Consider the following 19,122-nt stretch of genomic DNA (forward strand, 5'->3'; position numbering starts at 1 on the left):
GGGAGGCCGGGTGAGGCCTACAACCTGACAACCAGAGTATGTGGGAGCTCACATTCAGGGAGGCCGGGTGAGGCCTGCAACCTGACAACCACAGTATGTGGGAGCTCACATTCAGGAAGGCCGGGTAAGGCCTGTAACCTGACATGTGGAAGCTCATGTGGAAGCTCGACTCACAACCTCGCTTACCAAGCATGTCCCCGGCTCTGTACAGAAGGCGAGTTCTGAAAAAGAAGAGAACAATGTTATTTGCGCAAAAGAACATCTTCACTCAGCATAAAAACCTGCAGTGTGCGGAATGAAGCACACCGGGACTCAGAAACTCAGTAACCCCCTTTTTTTTTTTTTTTTACTGTTTCACAAGTAAAGGTAAGGCGCTGCTATCAACCAAGCTGAGAGGGATGATGGTTAGGAGACAAGATCCAGGGAGGTGATGTTAACGCTTGGTCTGAGAACGTTTGCTCTGGATCACCTCCCTGAGATCGTGCCTCCCGCGGGAGTTACGCCTCCTGCGCGCCCTGCTCCCTCTGCTAGGAGGAGGGGGTGCGCGGGAAGCGACACTGTCTGTGACACTGTCGAAGGTCTGTCTGTGATCCTCAGACCATGACGGACTGTGACGCAGTATGCAGCTCGATATGCAGACAATGACACGGTATGCAGCTCTTAAACGCCGCAGAGCGCGCCCTCGCCTCCCTGAACTTATCGACCACCGTCTCGACGGAAGGTCTGAAAAGCTCGGAAGATGAAACCGGCGAATCGAGGAGAAAGGTTTTTTCTTTCTCCCCGATGTCAGCCTGGTTGGGCCACAGATGCCTCTGAGTGGCCACCATAGCCGCCATCGAATGAACGATGGAGGCAGCAGACTGTTTAGTGCCCCGGACAGACAAATCCGTGGTGCGGCGCAGCTCTGCGACCGCGTCAGGGGACAGACCGGCCCCCTGATCGAGGACCCGCAGCAGGTCGGCCTGGTAGGCCTGAAGGACCGCGAGAGTGTGCAGAACCGCACCTGCTGCTGTGTACGCTCTGCCCATCAAGCGTGAAGTAGTCTTGAGCGGCTTGGATGGCAGGGACGGAGCTCCAAGTGACGAAGACCGACCAGAGGCGAGATAATTGGCCAACGTCTCGTCTACTGGCGGCATCGACACATACCCGTGCTCTGCGGGCCCCATCCATAGCAGCGAAATTATTCCGCTGAAGCAGATTAAGACGAGCAGAAAACGGGTTCTTCCATGCCTTCTCGATCTCAGAGTGGAGATCTGGAAGGAATGGAAGGCTTGTCCGGGCTGGTGGCTTATGGTTAGGGAGGAACTGATCGTCCAAAATACCATGAGCAGGTTCCTCCCGGACGCGCCTCCACTGCAGCTGCAATCTGTTGGTGGCGCGCCCCATAACGTCCACCAACTCAGCGTACACTGGGCAGGAGGGCTGAGATGGTTCAGTCTCAACCAGACTGACATCATCAGCAGCCAACTCCTGCCCGGCCCAAAGAGAACCAGTTACAGATCCATCAGAAAGAGAAAGAACCTCTTCAACATCGACCTGTAACTCACCCCCGTCAGCTGGCAGATCATCCGCGAGGTTAACGCCCCTCTCCAGACGATCCGCCAGCTCCATCTGAGAGCCCAACAAGTTCACGCGCCACTGAGCCCGAGTGGGACCAGCACCGCGGGGTTCAGATGCCGCGCCCACTTCCCTCGAAAAGTGGGACAGACGAGAGCGGAGAGTTCTTAGAGAAAAACTCTCACAGTTTGCGCAGGAAGCTCCCTCGATAACTTCCCGCACGTGCTCCTCTCCCAGGCAGAAAACGCATAGATCGTGTGAGTCTTCCGGTGTCAAATATCTGGGACACGGGTCGGCACACTTGTGGAAGGAATTTTTCCCCTCTTCTCTGTACTCTTCATTTTTGCTATTGTTGAACTTTTCAAACAGACAAAACAGTCCCTGAAGACGAGAAGGATGTTGTCACGGTCTCTAGGCGCCCTTTTTATACATCCAGGTTGCGTGCTCATCATTCGAGCTGATGATGCACGGGCTGTCGCCGGTCAACATGATTGCTGTGAGTTGATACTTGATTTCAGACACCTGTCACGCCTGAGGCATTCCCCATAGCGTCGATGACATATTGTTGAGTTCCCTTCGAAAGGGAACTACCAGAGAGAAGTGAGGCATTTACCACTTCTAGGAGATCTGCTTCTAAGCTGTGTAACACATTTTTGAAAAAGGATGTGGGAAGTGTGTCAAGGACGCAGGTTGATGTTTTAAGGTGCTGTACGGTTTCTTCCAAAATTTTGCCATCAATTTCTTCGAAATCAGACATAGTGACTACTTTTTCAGGTTGTGGTCTGGTCTGTCTGACCCCAGAGCAACTCAAGGATGATCTGATCACCTTTCTGATATTATTGATTTTCTCAGAAAAGAAAGAAGCAAACTCACTGCACTTGCTCTCCGAGAGCATTTCACTGGGAATCTGGCTAGGGGGGTTTGTCGGTCTCTCTACAGTAGCAAAAAGAGTGCGTGTGTTGTTTATGTTGCTGTTTATAATATTTGAGAAGAAAGTCTGTCTAGCTTTGCCTAGTTCCTTATTGAAAGCATGGATGCTGTCTTTGTAGATGTTATAATGGACTACAAGTTTTGTCTTCCGCCACATGCGCTCTGCTTTTCTGCATTCTGCATAATATTTGAGAAGAAAGTCTGTCTAGCTTTGCCTAGTTCCTCATTGAAAGCATGGATGCTGTCTTTGTAGATGTTATAATGGAATACAAGTTTTGTCTTCCGCCTCATGCGCTCTGCTTTTCTGCATTGTCTTTTCATATTTTGCACTGCTGTTGAGTTTCTCCAAGGTGCTTTTTATCTGCCACTCTTTTTCCTGACTTTCACAGGAGCAATATCATCAATTACACTCTTAACTTTTGAGTTAAAAGAATCAAGGAGAAAATCAACAGAGTTGGCAGATATGCTTGGTGTTAAAGATATAGCCTTCATAAATAGTACACTAGTGTTCTCATTTAAGCATCTCTTCTTGACAGCCACAGATCTAGCTTCAATGGCAGTAGAGAACAATATATCAAAGAAAATAGAAAAATGATCAGACAGTGCTACATCCTTAATAACAATCGATGAAATGTTTAGACCCTTACTGATAAGTAAATCTAGAGTGTGTCCACGAATATGTGTGGGTCCATGTACATGCTGAGTCAGATCAAAAGTTTTTAAAACAGTTTTGATTTATTTTGCCATATTGGTTTCTGCATTATCTATGTGAATGTTAAAATCTCCAGCAATAGCAAAACAGTCAAACTCAGAGGCAATTGTTGATAACAGTTCTGTAAAGTCCTCAGCAAAGGCTGGAGAGTATTTAGGAGGCCTGTAAGCAATGATAAGTAAAATGCGTGGAGCACCTTTTAACACAATACCCAGATATTCGAAAGACGGGTAATTCCCAAATGATATTTGCTTGCATTGATAGACATCTTTAAAACGAGCAGCTAAACCTCCCCCTCTTCTAACAGCTCTGCAGACACTCAAAAAAGTAAAGTTAGGAGGGGCTGTTTCATTGAGGACTGTTGCACTGCAGCTGTCTTCTAGCCAAGTTTCATTTAGAAACATAAAATCCAGGTTGTATGTGGTTATTAAGTCGTTTACTAGAAGCGATTTATTTTTAAGTGAGCGAATGCTTAAAAGTGCTAACTTAATAGTTTTACTTTTTGTCCCCACAGCAATCTTAGTTTGGTGTGTAATAGGCACCAGATTAGATGGGTTTGCTGTACGGCTTTTGAAGGCCTTAGACTTTCTATCATGTACTTGAACCGCAATAGAGAAAGATACAGGCGCTCTGGGTTCCCGCTTGTTCTGTAAACATTTGAGAAAGTTACTGTTATCATAGCGGGGACCCGACACATATCACTGAGAGCTGGTATCAGTTGTTTTTGGTTGACCTCGAGGTGGAGCAGGGTGTGGGCCCTGGCGCTGTGGCAGAGGCCGAAGAGCTCTCACGGGAGGAGGAGGAGGGCAAGCTAGGCCCGCAGGCGTTGGTGGTTGCGGGGCCTAACGTTTTTTGGTTGGTATCTGGGGGCTTGCAGCAAAAGAGTGAGATAGTATGGTTCCAGCATACACCAGTTCTTCCATTTTCTCTGAGAAGCACAGAAGTGGGGATGCTGGCGAGAGGGATAACGTGTCTGGTGAGAGGGGCTGTTGCTCTGGTGTTATTGGAGGCTATAATATCCTGTCCTGTATTTATTTAAATAAATACTACTACTGCACGTGGATCCTGCTTCCTTCCATGTTTCAACCGCATTGCTACAAAATTTATATCAGCATTTACTCACCCTCATGTTGTTCCTCTGTGACTTTCTTTCTTCTGTGAAACACAAAAGAAGATATTTAGAAGAATGTACTTATTTTTATCCATACTATAAAAGTAATTGTGGTCAAATGTTGTTTTGGACCCCAATGACTTTCAATATATCTTCTATGTTCCACAGAAGAAATACAGGTTCGGAAGGACACGATGGTGAGTAAATGATGACCGAATCTGGTTTCACTTTATTTTGATGGTCCCTTTAACCTGTTAGCCAGCAACCCCACAACAATCCCCAGAAATGGCATACCCAAACTAAAACAGATACAGTTCATGAAACCTTTGCACTAAAATCACAAGTATGGTCTCATTTGAAAGCTGACACTCAGCAGTTTATTATAAATTTAGAATTAATTATTGTCATAATGCATTTTTTTTTTTATAAATCGCTTAAGTTTTGTAAAGTTATTAGAAATGTATTTTTATGAAATATCTTCATAAAATAATATTGAAGTAGGCATTGTATCAATCTAGAAATACACTACTGCTAAAGCCACATGTCGGACCATGTTATATTTAAAAACTGAAGATGATAAGTCTAAACTGTGAATTGAATTAAATGTTTTTAAAAATCATGTAATATGACTTTATTTTGATTAGACTCTAAAATGCAAACTGATGTTTATTGTCATCTTCTAAGGATCCATTCAGTCTATTGTCTCTATTGTTTTATGGTGCAAACGAGCCCCATCAGTCTCAGTCTCCCCTGCACAAATTCACACCTCTCCGGCCTGGTTATGGCTCTAAATATTATTTTCTTTTGTTTTCATTATAATTACTAACAACTGGCTATTCACGCTGTTTCAGTCCCTAATTTCTTTTTTCAAAGTTCTCACTGTAACTGTTGAAACTGTATAAATGCCCTTCTTGAAAAAATAAACATTTCATTAAGTATTCCTATTTAACAATTTTCAATAAAAATAACAGCTAGTGGCAGGTGCATCTGAGGGCTTGGTAGCATCAGAGCCCGTCTACGGAGAGCCCGGTCACTCCCTATTAAGTCCTATTGTATCAAATTTTGGTTGTTGTTCTACCAGAGTTCCACTGGGGGCGATCGCCCATGAGTGCAAAATGAATGGGAGTCTATGGAGCTAGACGGCTAAATTTGTCTCTTTCACCCGATTGCCGTTGAGAAATCGCAGATTTAATTGTAGGTTTTGCAAGTTCAACATGGGTTATAGGTCGAAAGTTGAATGAACGAGTACTTATGTCATTTCGATTTCTTACAGGTTGGGTAGTTGTTTCCCATTACACGCTAGCATTCTGCTTATGAACGCTGATTTGTCAGGGAAGGACTGATGACGTCCAGAGATACCGCTTAATGGCATTGTGGCATCCGAAGGGAGACCAGAATGTGTGTGTGTATTTTGGCGTGGTCTTTTAAAACAACAAAACAAAAACTCTTCTAGCACGTGTATTTACCTGTGTCAGCTGTGTTGTCGATGCCTCGAGAGAAAAGAAAGTGCAGAGCGCGAAAGCCCCAAAGTGACTGAAGGATTGCCGTAAAGCAGGATTTCTGGTCGTATGATGTGTATGACGTCATTGACATTTTAAAGGACTTTTTAAAGCAAATAACGACTCTAAAAAATCTAACACCCAGCAATGTGTAATTTCTTTGCATCTCCTTTTGAATACAACATTCAAATTACTAGACAAAAGATTATATCCTGAGCAATCAGGATGCTCTCTGTCTTACATGTGCTTCATGAGGCACACACGCACACTAGCACACACACGCAAGGTCTCTCGCTCTGTCCCTCTCTGCCGTGCGTGCGCTACACGGTTCGGAGCACAGTATATGCAAGCTCATGCTCGCTCGCTCTAGATTCCGGGAGATTTGAACTCATTTGCGGGCATCACAGAGCCGCTATCAATATGCGGGAGACTCCCAGATCTTCCGGTTCAGTGCGTCCTCGTCCTGCTGAAGCTTAACAGCATATTCTTTTGACTATAAGTAACATTGCACCTGCACGTCTGCTAACTCTCATTAGAATGTTAGTTGAGTGCTAGTAGACTAGTAGAGTTAGGGTTAGATTAAGTTGACATGTACTTGCAAAATTACTTATAGTCAATAGAATGTCTGTTGGGGGACCATCACAATAAAGAGTTAGCAGATATTCAGCAGACAGTCTACTAATACTCTAATGAGAGTTAGTTGCTATATAGTTGCAAAGGTACTTAGTCAACAGCACGTTTAAAAGGGACCATCAAAATAAAAGTGTTACCCAGAATGTTCATCATGGGTGAACTATCCCTTTAAGTGTTTACTGTTATCATAAGTTTACTGTATGGTATGTTTTGAACATACATGGTATGAATAAAGTATTGATTTCACAAGTAAGTGCATTTTAAATAGTTACTAAAAGTAAAAGCACTGATACCAATTGATTAGAATTAATTATAAGACTCATTATGAAATAGATTTCATAACAAATTATTTATAAAATAATATCTTGTTTTGTTCTAAGCTCGTCCATCTGCAGTTCTGAGTCTGGAGACTGAATTGAGCGACATCATGTCTGGGAATATCCTGACTCTCAGGTGTAACGTCTCAGACGGCAGAGAGTGGAGCTACGCCTGGTTCGAGAACGAACAGAAGCTCAATGGGTCATCAGATATGTTCAAAGTGACAGCAACTGAAGAAACTATTAAAAGTGTATTCAAGTGCAAGGGAATAAGGACAGAGAGACCACTGTACTCCGCCCTGAGTGAGGGCTTCACAGCCAATAATATTAGTGAGTTATGGGAATATTTATTATTAAACTTATTTCATACAATGAATAGATGTGAATGATTTGTGGACTAAAACAATGTCAAGTTATCTTCAAGATTTTCAAGATCGTCTGGGGTTACTTGACTGTAACCCTGTTCCCTGAAAAAGCGGGAACCAGATGCTGCGCTCGATTCAGTGCTCTGTGTACACTTTTTGTTGTGACCAGCAGTGAAATATGTGTGCAACACGTCAATGAAATTGATTTAGAACTGGGGGTGTCTGGACCCCTCACAGTTGTGTAGTGTGAACTCACAAGCACGCAAAAAAGTCTCAGACATGAGTCCTGGACAACAATATTTTGCTGGAAACCGCTACCCCCCCCGAAACACCAAAGACGGCGGGGATTGTACAGAGGTTTTGTGGGGGTGCCGGGAAAGGGCGGGCTGATTTATTTTTCATGCGCCCCGTCCCGAAGGGGGTCGCGCCCACAGAGCTGGGCACAAGACCATCAGGACTTCCTCTTTTTGGAGATGGTAGTCCTGAGGTCTGGCCATTTTGAAGGCTGCTGAGGGCGGCGAGCCGGACCCCAGTCTTGATGAGGGGGAGTGCTACTCGCCACACTATATTTTTGTGCCTCACGTTTTACAGAAGGTTGAGCCTGGGTGGCCGACAGCCGCTCCCCCTGAGTGCAGCGATTAAGCAATTGCACGAATGCTTCCTCAAGTTTCTTCACCTCCCGAAACTTTCTGACAACTGTATTAACCAAGTCACCAAAAAGGCCGGAAGGTGAGATAGGGGCATCAAGCAGGAACACATCAGTCCCTGTCCTTGATGCCCGTGAGATTCAGCCACAGGTGCTCTCCATGCTGACCAAAGCGCCCATTAAACGTCCGATAGCGCGCGTTGTTTGCTTGGTCGCACGAAAGGACAAATCTGTAGCTGGACGAAGCTCCGAGAATGTCTCCTTGTCGATGGAACCTTTCCGCAGTCAGGTCCTTCAGCAGGTCAGACTGGTATGCCTGTAACACCGCCATGGTATCATCAGCCTGACCTGCCGCTTAAAACGCTTTCTCCACTAGTGTTGAGGTGGTTCTGCATGGCTTAGTGGGGAGAGTTTTTTTTAAATAATGATACTGAACCAGGAGAGAGATAGCTCACAAGACTCTCTTCGGTCTGTGGCATCATCATATATCCCTATGCCTTTGCATCCACGGCAATCAAAAATGTTTAAATCAAAGATGCAAAGACACAAGAAGTATACGTTTTCCCCCATGAACGAGACAACTCGTTATGGAGGTCTTCAAAGAAGGGGAGAGACCACTGTAGGGATCCCTCCTGCTGGCCACCAGACTAAAATCTGCCTTCCAGTTTAGAGCGTTAGGGGGGTCTCTTGTTCGGTGCCTAGTCTAGCTGTAATCTGGCCACCGCCCGAGTAACCATCTTGAGTATTTCCTCACAAGCTTTGTCATCACGTGAGGAACGCTCGGAGGTAGGCATCAAGCAAAAGGACATCTGGGTCTGATGAGAGAGCGAGTGCTAGGGACGGACCCGTCTCTTGCCTCTCGCCCCTCAGCCAGATCCATATTCGAGCATCATGATGGCATTGCGGGTGCTGGCCCTTGAAAATAAGCAAGAGGAGCACGTACCATCTTAAACATGAATAATTCACAATGCTCACACTCGCCCTTCTCCAACACTAGGGCAGCGTGCTCCTCCCCCAAACATACAAAGCAATATGGAGGCACACACTTTGCACATTGCTCATTTTTCTTTTCTTTTCCTTTTTTCATTTGTTTAAAAGAGTGAGAGGAGAAAGAGAACATTTTCTGCACACTGGCTTATGAAAACTAACTCCTAGCAGAGAGATAGATAGAGCTTTAATCACACACATACACACAGTATGATCTGAAGAAAAAAAGACCTGTCGATGCACCTGTGGCACATCTAATTATAGCCTCTGATGAGCGATGACATAACTGTCCGAGGCTATACAAGTTCTAAGTCAATTTCATTGACATGCTGCACACATATTTCACAGCTGGTCACAACAAAAAGTGTTCCCAGAGCACTCAATCAAGTGCAGCATTGAAAGAAAGGGAACATACATTCAGATTAAAAATAAGGAAAACAATTTTTTTTTAAAGTGAGATAAGGTCCTGTTACCATGACGGACAAAAAAACTTTTATATATAATATCTACATAAATGTTTTAAGGAAATGCTAATTTAATTTGATTAACTTCATAATTTCCCTCATTATTACAGTATTAAAAAGAAAAATTCTGCTGGCCATCTCAGGATGTCTTGTCTGTTTTATTGTAATCCTGATCATTGGATGCCTCGTTCTAAGAATCAGCCGTAAACCAGGTACAATACGTTAAAAAACATCATTAAAAAACAAGCAAAAACAATCTATTTACACCAAGCAAAAACAATCTATATGCACCAAGCACCAGCAACCAGCCTCATGTCACCCATTGTTTAGACTTACTTCAAATACAGTAGTGCCACTTCTATTTACACTTTGTTTGAATCTATCAGTGGATGTAGCGTAAACAAGATTTCATTTGTTGATATTTACACTCGGTGTAAACCCTATTTACCCTCTAGAATACTTAGTGTAAATAGCTGCTGAAAATAACGATTCCTATTAAACACTTAAGCCTTTGATGTGGATTCAGCCATTTTCAGCTTATTGTCCTAAACTACCATTCAGATGTTTGGATTTGTTTATTTTTTACATTTCTAAAAGTCTCTTATGCTCCCCAAGACTACATACTTATCTGAAAAAACAAAGTGTGAAATGTTGAACACTTCATGCTCTCAACTGTCACAACTTTAATTACATTTAATTACAAGTAACATTTAGCTTCTGTGTTTTTAATTATATAAGTAACATTTAACATTTAAATTACTTCTTCTAAAACTTTTGTTTCTTATCATTATCTTTAGAGATAAAAGTAACGGTACCAGAGGACTTGTTTTTCTCAATGGCAGACTCCAAGAACCGTAAGTTATGAGTAACAAATGTCCTCACAACTATAGTAATACCAGACATTTCGTACCTTCTGGGCACATTTATTGATCCCCATGAGGAAAACAGCTTATAAATCATACTAACTGATGTTTTTTGAAAATGTAAAAATCCAGAAAGTTTTTAAGAAAGTAAAGAGATAGAAAATACAGTTTGTACAGTATAAACAATCATATCTTTGAAAAGTCGCCATAAAACGTGTGTGTGTGTGTGTGTGTGTGTGTGTGTGTGTGTGTGTGTGTGTGTGTGTGTGTGTGTGTGTGTGTGTGTGTGTGTGTGTGTGTGTGTGTGTGTGTGTGTGTGTGTGTGTGTGTGTGTGTGTGTGTGTGTGTGTGTGTGTGTGTGTGTGTGTGTGTGAGAGAGAGAGAGAGAGAAATGTATCCATTTTACATGTGTATCGGTCTTTAATTACTCTGCAGAAATTGCTTCACCCTTGGAGGAATACATGGACAACAGTCCTACAGAGATGGAAGGTATGCGCCTTTAACCTTTAACTGTGTCTGGATGACATTACAATCAAACAGGGCCGGCCCGAGGCATAAGCGAACAAAGCAGCTGCTTGGGGCCCCTTGGCCACCAGGTGGCCCCCCAATCGAGACAAAAAATCAAAAAAAAATTTTTAGATAACTTAAACAAGTGACATAAATGAATGAATTAATATGAATGAATGAATGAATAATTAAAGACAAGTAAATTCTGATTTCATGATCAATATACCTGCCTAAAACGGCTGCTGGGTTTGCCAGCGTTTAAGTCATGCGCATAATCTAGACACCTCGCGCGTGCATAGACAATTCGTGCGCAACTGCGCATAGTCACGGTAATGTTAAGCCATGTCACAAAAAGGACGTATCCTTCTGGTGCCGAAAATAGAAAGACAAAAATGACAGAGGAGGGGACAAAAAGAGCAAGATAAAAGTATGTTTGCATGATTATTTACGGTGTGTTTTGTGCAGCAATTGACCCATTCCTATCTAATGCAAGCCCAAAGGGGAAAAATAGATTGCATACACACATATACAACGAGCGCCAGTACATCATTACCGGTATTATAGTAACAGGCTTTGTTGGATTCTGTCATGTTCAATCCAACAAAGTCTGTTACAATGATAATCCAAAAAAAAAAAAAAAAAAAGATTTTGAGGACAGTTACACTGTATTGAGACAGTTGAGAAATAATAATATTTTTACAGTTTACAACAATAATTGTCATTGTTGAACCCTTGCTCTTATTATGTTTCTGATTTCTCAGTTTTGTCATTATTTTAGCAAATAATTTATATGATATGTTTTGAGACAGTTTGTTTTAAGAAGTTTCAGAGAGTTAGTAAAAGAGTAAAGTAAAAGTTAAAACTTTTTTATTTAAGTTGGCTATCTATATTTTGTATTAAGTATTTATTTTGTATTAATAAGACATAACCTCACTGTATTAATTTATAATGTATCATTATTGCGTGGTATTTGTGTCAATAATCGTCAAGCACAGGTGACTCCGCGTAGTGGGAGGGGGCCCCAAAATCAAATTCTGCTTAGGCCAAAAAGGCTTGGGCCGGCTCTGCAATCAAAAACACAGTCATGTACTCATTCACTTTAACAAATGGTACTATTTCATATCCCAAGCTTTTGTGATGATATTATATGAAAAACTATCAGTGACATTCATTTTGCATGAATTTGCTTGTTTAACAAGCCTTGATTTTTTTTAAACTTAAATAAATCACCACACTCTCTCTCTAATATCATTAAGAATGTAAGGAAAAAGAAGAACTGCTTACTGATCGTGTTTCAGCCGTTAATTTGGATGGTAGGATTAAAGGTAAGAAACCTAACAAACATCTACTAATGTTTATTATATCACAATATTTTTAAAATAAATCAATAATTTAATTTAATTTTTAATTTCATTAAACATTTTAAGTTCTGTTGACATAATAATGTTGATCATTACATTAACTTAATACTGTGTGTAATTTAAACTCAAATTTCGGCGTTACTGAAGTAGTTGTAGTGACTTAATCACTTTTTTTTGACGAATCAATTTAAAAATTGTGTTTGTTACATATTATTAAGTTCCTCTACATAATTTCATTAAAATATGTCATAACTCAAAAAGATGGATGTAAACTGTTGTGTCAGTTAATGGTTGTTGAACCAACACATTATTTTTAGAGTGTACATTACACTCTTAAAAATAAAGGCTCCAATGGAGGGTTTTTCCATAGTGATAAAGAACATCTAGGTTACATACAGGTCCTTCTCAAAAAATTAGCATATTGTGATAAAGTTCATTATTTTCCATAATGTAATGATAAAAATTAAACTTTCATATATTTTAGATTCATTGCACACCAACTGAAATATTTCAGGTCTTTTATTGTTTTAATACTGATGATTTTGGCATACAGCTCATGAAAACCCAAAATTCCTATCTCAAAAAATTAGCATGTCATGAAAAGGGTCTCTAAACGAGCTATTATCCTAATCATCTGAATCAACTAATTAACTCTAAACACCTGCAAAAGATGCCTGAGGCTTTTAAAAACTCCCAGCCTGTTTCATTACTCAAAACCGCAATCATGGGTAAGACTGCCGACCTGACTGCTGTCCAGAAGGCCATCATTGACACCCTCAAGCAAGAGGGTAAGACACAGAAAGAAATGTCTGAACAAATAGGCTGTTCCCAGAGTGCTGTATCAAGGCACCTCAGTGGGAAGTCTGTGGGAAGGAAAAAGTGTGGCAAATAACGCTGCACAACGAGAAGAGGTGACCGGACCCTGAGGAAGATTGTGGAGAAGGACCGATTCCAGACCTTGGGGGACCTGCGGAAGCAGTGGACTGAATATGGAGTAGAAACATCCAGAGCCACTGTGCACAGGCGTGTGCAGGAAATGGGCTACAGGTGCCGCATTCCCCAGGTCAAGCCACTTTTGAACCAGAAACAGCGGCAGAAGCGCCTGACCTGGGCTACAGAGAAGCAGCACTGGACTATTGCTCAGTGGTCCAAACACTGCGTGAAAAGAGCTGTAATCGGGCATGTAAAACTCCTGAGTACTCCTGTGTACTCCACAAATAAACGTGTGTGTACGGGAGTTTGCTGTCCCGTCACACAATCCCGAATACTCCTGGATATGTACCAAGTTTGGGGCACAGCAGGGAGCCACTAAGGGCCATCAGTTACCATGGTGAATAATCCCCCGGTCGGGGTCAATGCAAGGGAATATTAGCATTTCACACCTTTGGGACACAAGGCAGTGGCCTCCTTCAATTGGTCAGAGGTCTTACATAGGATTGGCTGCTCAATGCTTTGTCCCTCCTCTAAACCCCCACACTATTGGTCCAGTTTATGGCCTTATTTGGGTTTATTATTACTCATTATTAATATTTATTATCATTGGTGTTCATGGTTATAATGTCAAGACAATCAGATAGACAAAGTTGAGTTTGTTATTTTTATTATTTGTAAATGACACTGGGCACATGACATATATACACACATTCAAAATTCTATAAATAAAAATACATTAGCACAGAATACACTTTACTATTAGTCATACAATATATAACCCCATATAATATATAAGGCCTGTGTATAATATAAAGAGAACAATATAATATACAAATACTTTAGAATATATAAATAGTACAATATATAAATAATACAATTTATAAATGGATAACAATATGGAATTGTATAGAATATATAAATGCAGTATATATATAGAAAACTATATAGAATTATAAATAATACAATCTATAAATAATACTTTATAATATAAATAATACTATATATAAAAAAACAACAGAATATTCAAATTATACTATAGAATAATATTTAGATGCGTAATACTAAAATAATTCACAGGCCAGCTTCTGTGGTCTCCACCGCAACTCGATCTGCACCAACTCGTGCATGATGAGTTCCCAAGTACTTCTGGTCTGCTTCCAGTCTTTTTTGTAGCACCCCACACAGCGCAGACAAAACTGTACTGCGGGTTGGAGGCCAAACAACCCACACTGACTTTCCATCCAAGATAGCATCCTCCTCTTCAGACATGTGGTCAACTGTTGTAGTCTTCCAGATAGCTGCCTCTTCCTCTTGTCTGGAGAACGCCAGTCCTGTTGCTCAGCAGCTGCAAAATAGGAGGGAAAAAAGTAATTAAACCACTGAAAATATCAAATTGGTTGGGATGGGAGCCTCTCCCAGGCTGAGTCTTTTACTGAGATTTATATTTATTTACACTTACTCTTCTTTTTCTTTGTCTCATGCGCACAATGATCCTGCTGTCCTCCATCTTGTCTTTGTTCTCATCTTGGGCCATCCTGTAACCCCTTCTAACAGTTTCAAAATACGTCTAGCAGGATGCTAGAGAGAGGAAGATAGTGAGGTGGGAGAATGTGTTTATTTATAACTAACTAATCTATACAGTTAAATAGTTGTAGCCTTGGGACATTCTCTTGTGACTTACCTTTAAAAACAGCAGGATCTACGTCCAGTACAGCCATGGAGACGCCATTATAAAGATAGGTTGTGACCTCGAGGTTGTGGGGGGAGGATAGACTGTGGAGCAGTAATTAAAGAAGGTTGATTAAAAATATAATTTAGAAGAAAGGACTGTTATGAAACAATAGTTTTAAAGATATACCTTGTCTGTGGGTCATATTTGTGTATGTTGTTTTCCCCATTGTGCAATCTAAGTACAGCTTTCTGTAAACATCCAACATAGTATGAGGGCTCAATTCAAATACATTAATAAATAAAGCACACAAAGTTAAGCGGACACCGCCAAATGTTTGTGACTGTCAGAAAATAACTTACCGCAACAGAATTATTCCCAGCTCTCTTAAATTTCTTTGAAGCAGGCTCCTCTTTTGCCTCTTTGAGCTCATTGATGTCAGCCTCCATCTTATCCAACCTCTTGTACATCGTCTCCAGTTTTTCAAATATCCTCTATAAACTTGCATTTACCATATACACCAGTCTGTTTTCGTTCGGACTCAGAGTTTGAAAAGCCACATTGTCCCGACGTAAAGGAGTAACATCTCTACCCTGCTCTCCGTAAAACTCCAGCGATCTTTTGCAAGCCATCTTGAAGAGCAGAGGACACCCAGATACAAACTGCTTTGCAGGGTCTACAGTCTTTGTTGTAGATTGACACAATGTAAAGCACTTATCAGCCCACCTTTCCTGAATACTAATGAGGGGAGCAGGGGAATAGGGGCAATCTTGAGCTGCCAGTCCCAAAACAAATTTGCATTTACAAAGCAAGCCATCAACTAACAGCATGTGGTCAGACAAGTTCCTGTTTTCGGGCCTTTGCAGGGATTTACAGGTACGCGTAACAAAGTTCCAAAGATCCCTGCCAAACAGCACATTTATTGTATATATTCATTGTCTGAATTCTCCCGTATACACCCCTTTTGACGCAGTGAAAGTACTTTTTTCGGATGAAAGCAAATTTTGCATGTCATTCGGAAATCAAGGTGCCAGAGTCTGGAGGAAGACTGGGGAGAAGGAAATGCCAAAATGCCTGAAGTCCAGTGTCAAGTACCCACAGTCAGTGATGGTCTGGGGTGCCATGTCAGCTGCTGGTGTTGGTCCACTGTGTTTTATCAAGGGCAGGGTCAATGCAGCTAGCTATCAGGAGATTTTGGAGCACTTCATGCTTCCATATGCTGAAAAGCTTTATGGAGATGAAGATTTCATTTTTCAGCACGACCTTGCACCTGCTCACAGTGCCAAAACCACTGGTAAATGGTTTACTGACCATGGTATTACTGTGCTCAATTGGCCTGCCAACTCTCCTGACCTGAACCCCATAGAGAATCTGTGGGGTAATGTGAAGAGAAAGTTGAGAGACGCAAGACCCAACACTCTGGATGAGCTTAAGGCCGCTATCGAAGCATCCTGGTCCTCCATAACACGTCAGCAGTGCCACAGGCTGATTGCCTCCATGCCACGCCGCATTGAAGCAGTCATTTCTGCAAAAGGATTCCCGACCAAGTATTGAGTGCATAACTGAACATAATTATTTGAAGGTTGACTTTTTTTGTATTAAAAACACTTCTTTTATCGGTCGGATGAAATATGCAAATTTTTTGAGATAGGAATTGTGGGTTTTCATGAGCTGTATGCCAAAATCATCAGTATTAAAACAATAAAAGACCTGAAATATTTCAGTTGGTGTGCATTGAATCTAAAATATATGAGAGTTTAATTTTTATCATTACATTATGGAAAATAATTAACTTTATCACAATATGCTAATTTTTTGAGAAGGACCTGTATGTGATCCTCGTTCCCTGAATTGGGATCTCATCTGAGAGCCCAATCACCTTCAAATGTAAACTAAACGACCCAATGCATATTGGCATGCGAGATTTGCATTTCGCGCTCTGCCCCACTGCGCGGGTATAAATATGCAAGCGGGTGTGTTCGCAGTTCAGGTTTTTGCTGAGGAGCCGAGCAGGTGACCCAGCCGCTAAACAGTGGTATAGCAACTGTGGCAACGAGAAGTGGCGTTGGGAGGGTTACATACGTAACGGAGATGCTCACTTTCAGTAAGTGGTTAAATTGGCTTTTGTAGGGAGGGGGAGCCCTTATTTACAGTAAATGGTCATCAATCAAAATCGCGCCATAAAATGACTTAATGTGTTTTTACATTAAGTGGCTCTTTTTCCAGTATTAACGTGTGATTGTTCAAACAAAGATAAATACTTTACAATTCACTTACTTTATTATTATTTTTTTACCTTTAATGTTTACAAGCAGGAAATGGATTTCAACCTCGGAAAATGTATGAAATTGAACATATTTAACATTGGCAAATATGTAAACATCTTTTTAAACAAGAAAATTATGTAGATTTAATAGAATCAGAGCCAATTTCTTTGGCAGTTTATGTTATTGTTTGATTTAATCACACCGACACAGGAGGCAATGAAACAACCCGAACAACACTTGAGGCACTTGTGTGCAGACATAACAGTTTACACTTTAAATACATCACATTTACTTATTGACTGGTACAATTCATGCATTCATCAGCTTCCAAATCGGAGTAAATGCAGGCTCCTCTGGTTTATGATTTATGGTTCTTTGTCTACAAGCAGCATGGTCTGCTGACCTCCTTGTCATCACCCACTTCCTAACAAACTTAGTTGGGTTCCACAACTCTACTGGTGGACCCACTAACTTTACAAACATCAAAAAGGACACATTGACAATCTTCAGCTGATTTCTCAGTGGTGAAACAATAATATTAATCACTGAAAATCCCCTTTCACATCCAGATGTGCTCACAGCCAGTGTATCTACGGTGTGCTTTAATTTCAGAAGACCCTCTTTAATTGCCATGTTTGGGTTTTCCTTGTAGTCCCTGAAACCTTGTTTGACACTACAGTAGTTCATTGCCAGACTAACACACAGCTGCCTCAATTCTTGTTCTCCATACAGCAGTGGAACTGGAGAGGGCCAGGTGTCAGGTGACAACACATTTATTTGGTCAAAAAGATCCGGCTCATGCTCTGGGACCATCCTGGACTGCATGCTACTACTGAGTGCATGAAAAAACTTTTTGTGATTGATTTTTATTTGTCTCCCACCAGTTTTCAATGGAACCCCCTTAAAAACACCATTCTGAACAGCCTGACAGTCTGGGCAATCTGGTAATGAGGAACTGGTGTCTCCATCATTGCTAAGAAAACATCAGCCTGCCGTTTATCTTTTTTTAAACCTTCTGAGAGACGAATTTCTCTGTTTTGTAATGCCTCAGACAAGTCTTTAAGCTCTTCTAGAGCATCCAACATTAGTCCCAAATTTCCAACAAAACCCTCTGAGGATAATTTAGCTGCAAGCCCGTCATACAGTACATGCACCTTTCAGCCTAGGTCATGGATGTATCTTTACCAGCACTAATAAAGTTCCGGATACAAAGCACCATACATATTCCAGACAGCTTTAACTGTCCTGAAAGAAGAGGCAACCCATCTCACATTTAACACACAGCCTATTTTTCTCAACTGTGTGTCCACTACTGATGCAGCCTCATCCAGTTCCCTCAAATTCTTTGGGGACTGACTATAAAGACCGTACAGCTTATCCAGGAAACTGGTGAAGTGGTTGGTTTCCACACAGCTCCTTACGGCATCCCCAACTGACAGCTCTAGCCTGTGATTAAGGCAGTGCCAGCCAACCACTGCTGGATATCTGGCCTTTAGCTTTGCATACACCCCTGCTTTTCTACCCAGTATCACCGATCCCCCATCTGAACAGAAGCCAAGAAAGAACTGCTTCAGAAACTCATCATCTAACCCATTGTCCATGAGACACTTGAGCATTGCATCAGTGATGCCATCTGCAGTACTCTGTTCTAGCTCAATAACCTCTAAGAAAAAATTGAGTTCGTCTGAAATTTGAATTGATGCGCAAACGTATACAATTAAACAAAATTTTTTGCTTAGTGTCGTGCTCTCATCTATCAGGATGGACACTTTGGGCCTTGTATTCCTGATGCTGGTCATCAGGGCATGTTTCATTTCTATTGAGATGAAATTAACAATCTCTGTGCATGTGACATTAGTGTGCAAAACTCTCCCCATATTAAGACCATTCATGCGCTGTAGGTCGATGAGCGAAGGGTTATCTGTGTATGGGCGATTTCTTTTGGCAATGTGATATGCCATCCTAAGTACCTTCTCAGTGGTGCACAGCTGTTCTTGTTGTGCTTTTAGGAAGCTGGCATCTAATATACTTCTTTTTTTTCACAGATCGACTCGGCTAATTTGTGGCTATGCGAGGTTACGTGGTCGCATCTTTTTTTTCTTAGCGATTTCATCTGCTTGTCTTTAGTATCCCCATAAGGTTTAACATATTGCCATATTGCCACTCTGATGAAAAAGTGTATTTGTTTGAACCAGATCTTAGCACACCTGGTGACCCTGCATCTCTGCATATTTCACATCCCAGTACATTATTAGATAGGAATATGAACGAGTATTTGGTTTTGAAGTGTTCATATGGGCC

General features: G+C 41.5%; 2 protein-coding genes across 2 annotated transcripts in view; both read left to right on the plus strand.

Annotated features, from left to right (window-relative positions):
• LOC143712732 (cell adhesion molecule CEACAM5-like) overlaps window positions 1–19,122 on the plus strand; it is a 131,996-nt gene that overhangs the window by 44,197 nt on the left and 68,677 nt on the right. The gene's annotated exons all lie outside the window — the stretch shown is intronic.
• LOC143712738 (high affinity immunoglobulin gamma Fc receptor I-like) overlaps window positions 1–19,122 on the plus strand; it is a 65,466-nt gene that overhangs the window by 33,832 nt on the left and 12,512 nt on the right. Inside the window, exons 4-8 of the mRNA XM_077204747.1 lie at window positions 6,823–7,089; window positions 9,332–9,433; window positions 10,019–10,075; window positions 10,520–10,573; window positions 11,848–11,916. Of these exons, the coding sequence (XP_077060862.1) occupies window positions 6,823–7,089; window positions 9,332–9,433; window positions 10,019–10,075; window positions 10,520–10,573; window positions 11,848–11,916 (549 nt within the window). The remainder of the gene's footprint in view (window positions 1–6,822; window positions 7,090–9,331; window positions 9,434–10,018; window positions 10,076–10,519; window positions 10,574–11,847; window positions 11,917–19,122) is intronic.

This window comes from Siphateles boraxobius, unplaced genomic scaffold, assembly GCF_051911475.1.
Source record: "Siphateles boraxobius isolate OS27281-9 unplaced genomic scaffold, OSU_SipBor_1 50, whole genome shotgun sequence".
NCBI classification, from domain to species: Eukaryota; Metazoa; Chordata; class Actinopteri; order Cypriniformes; family Leuciscidae; genus Siphateles; species Siphateles boraxobius.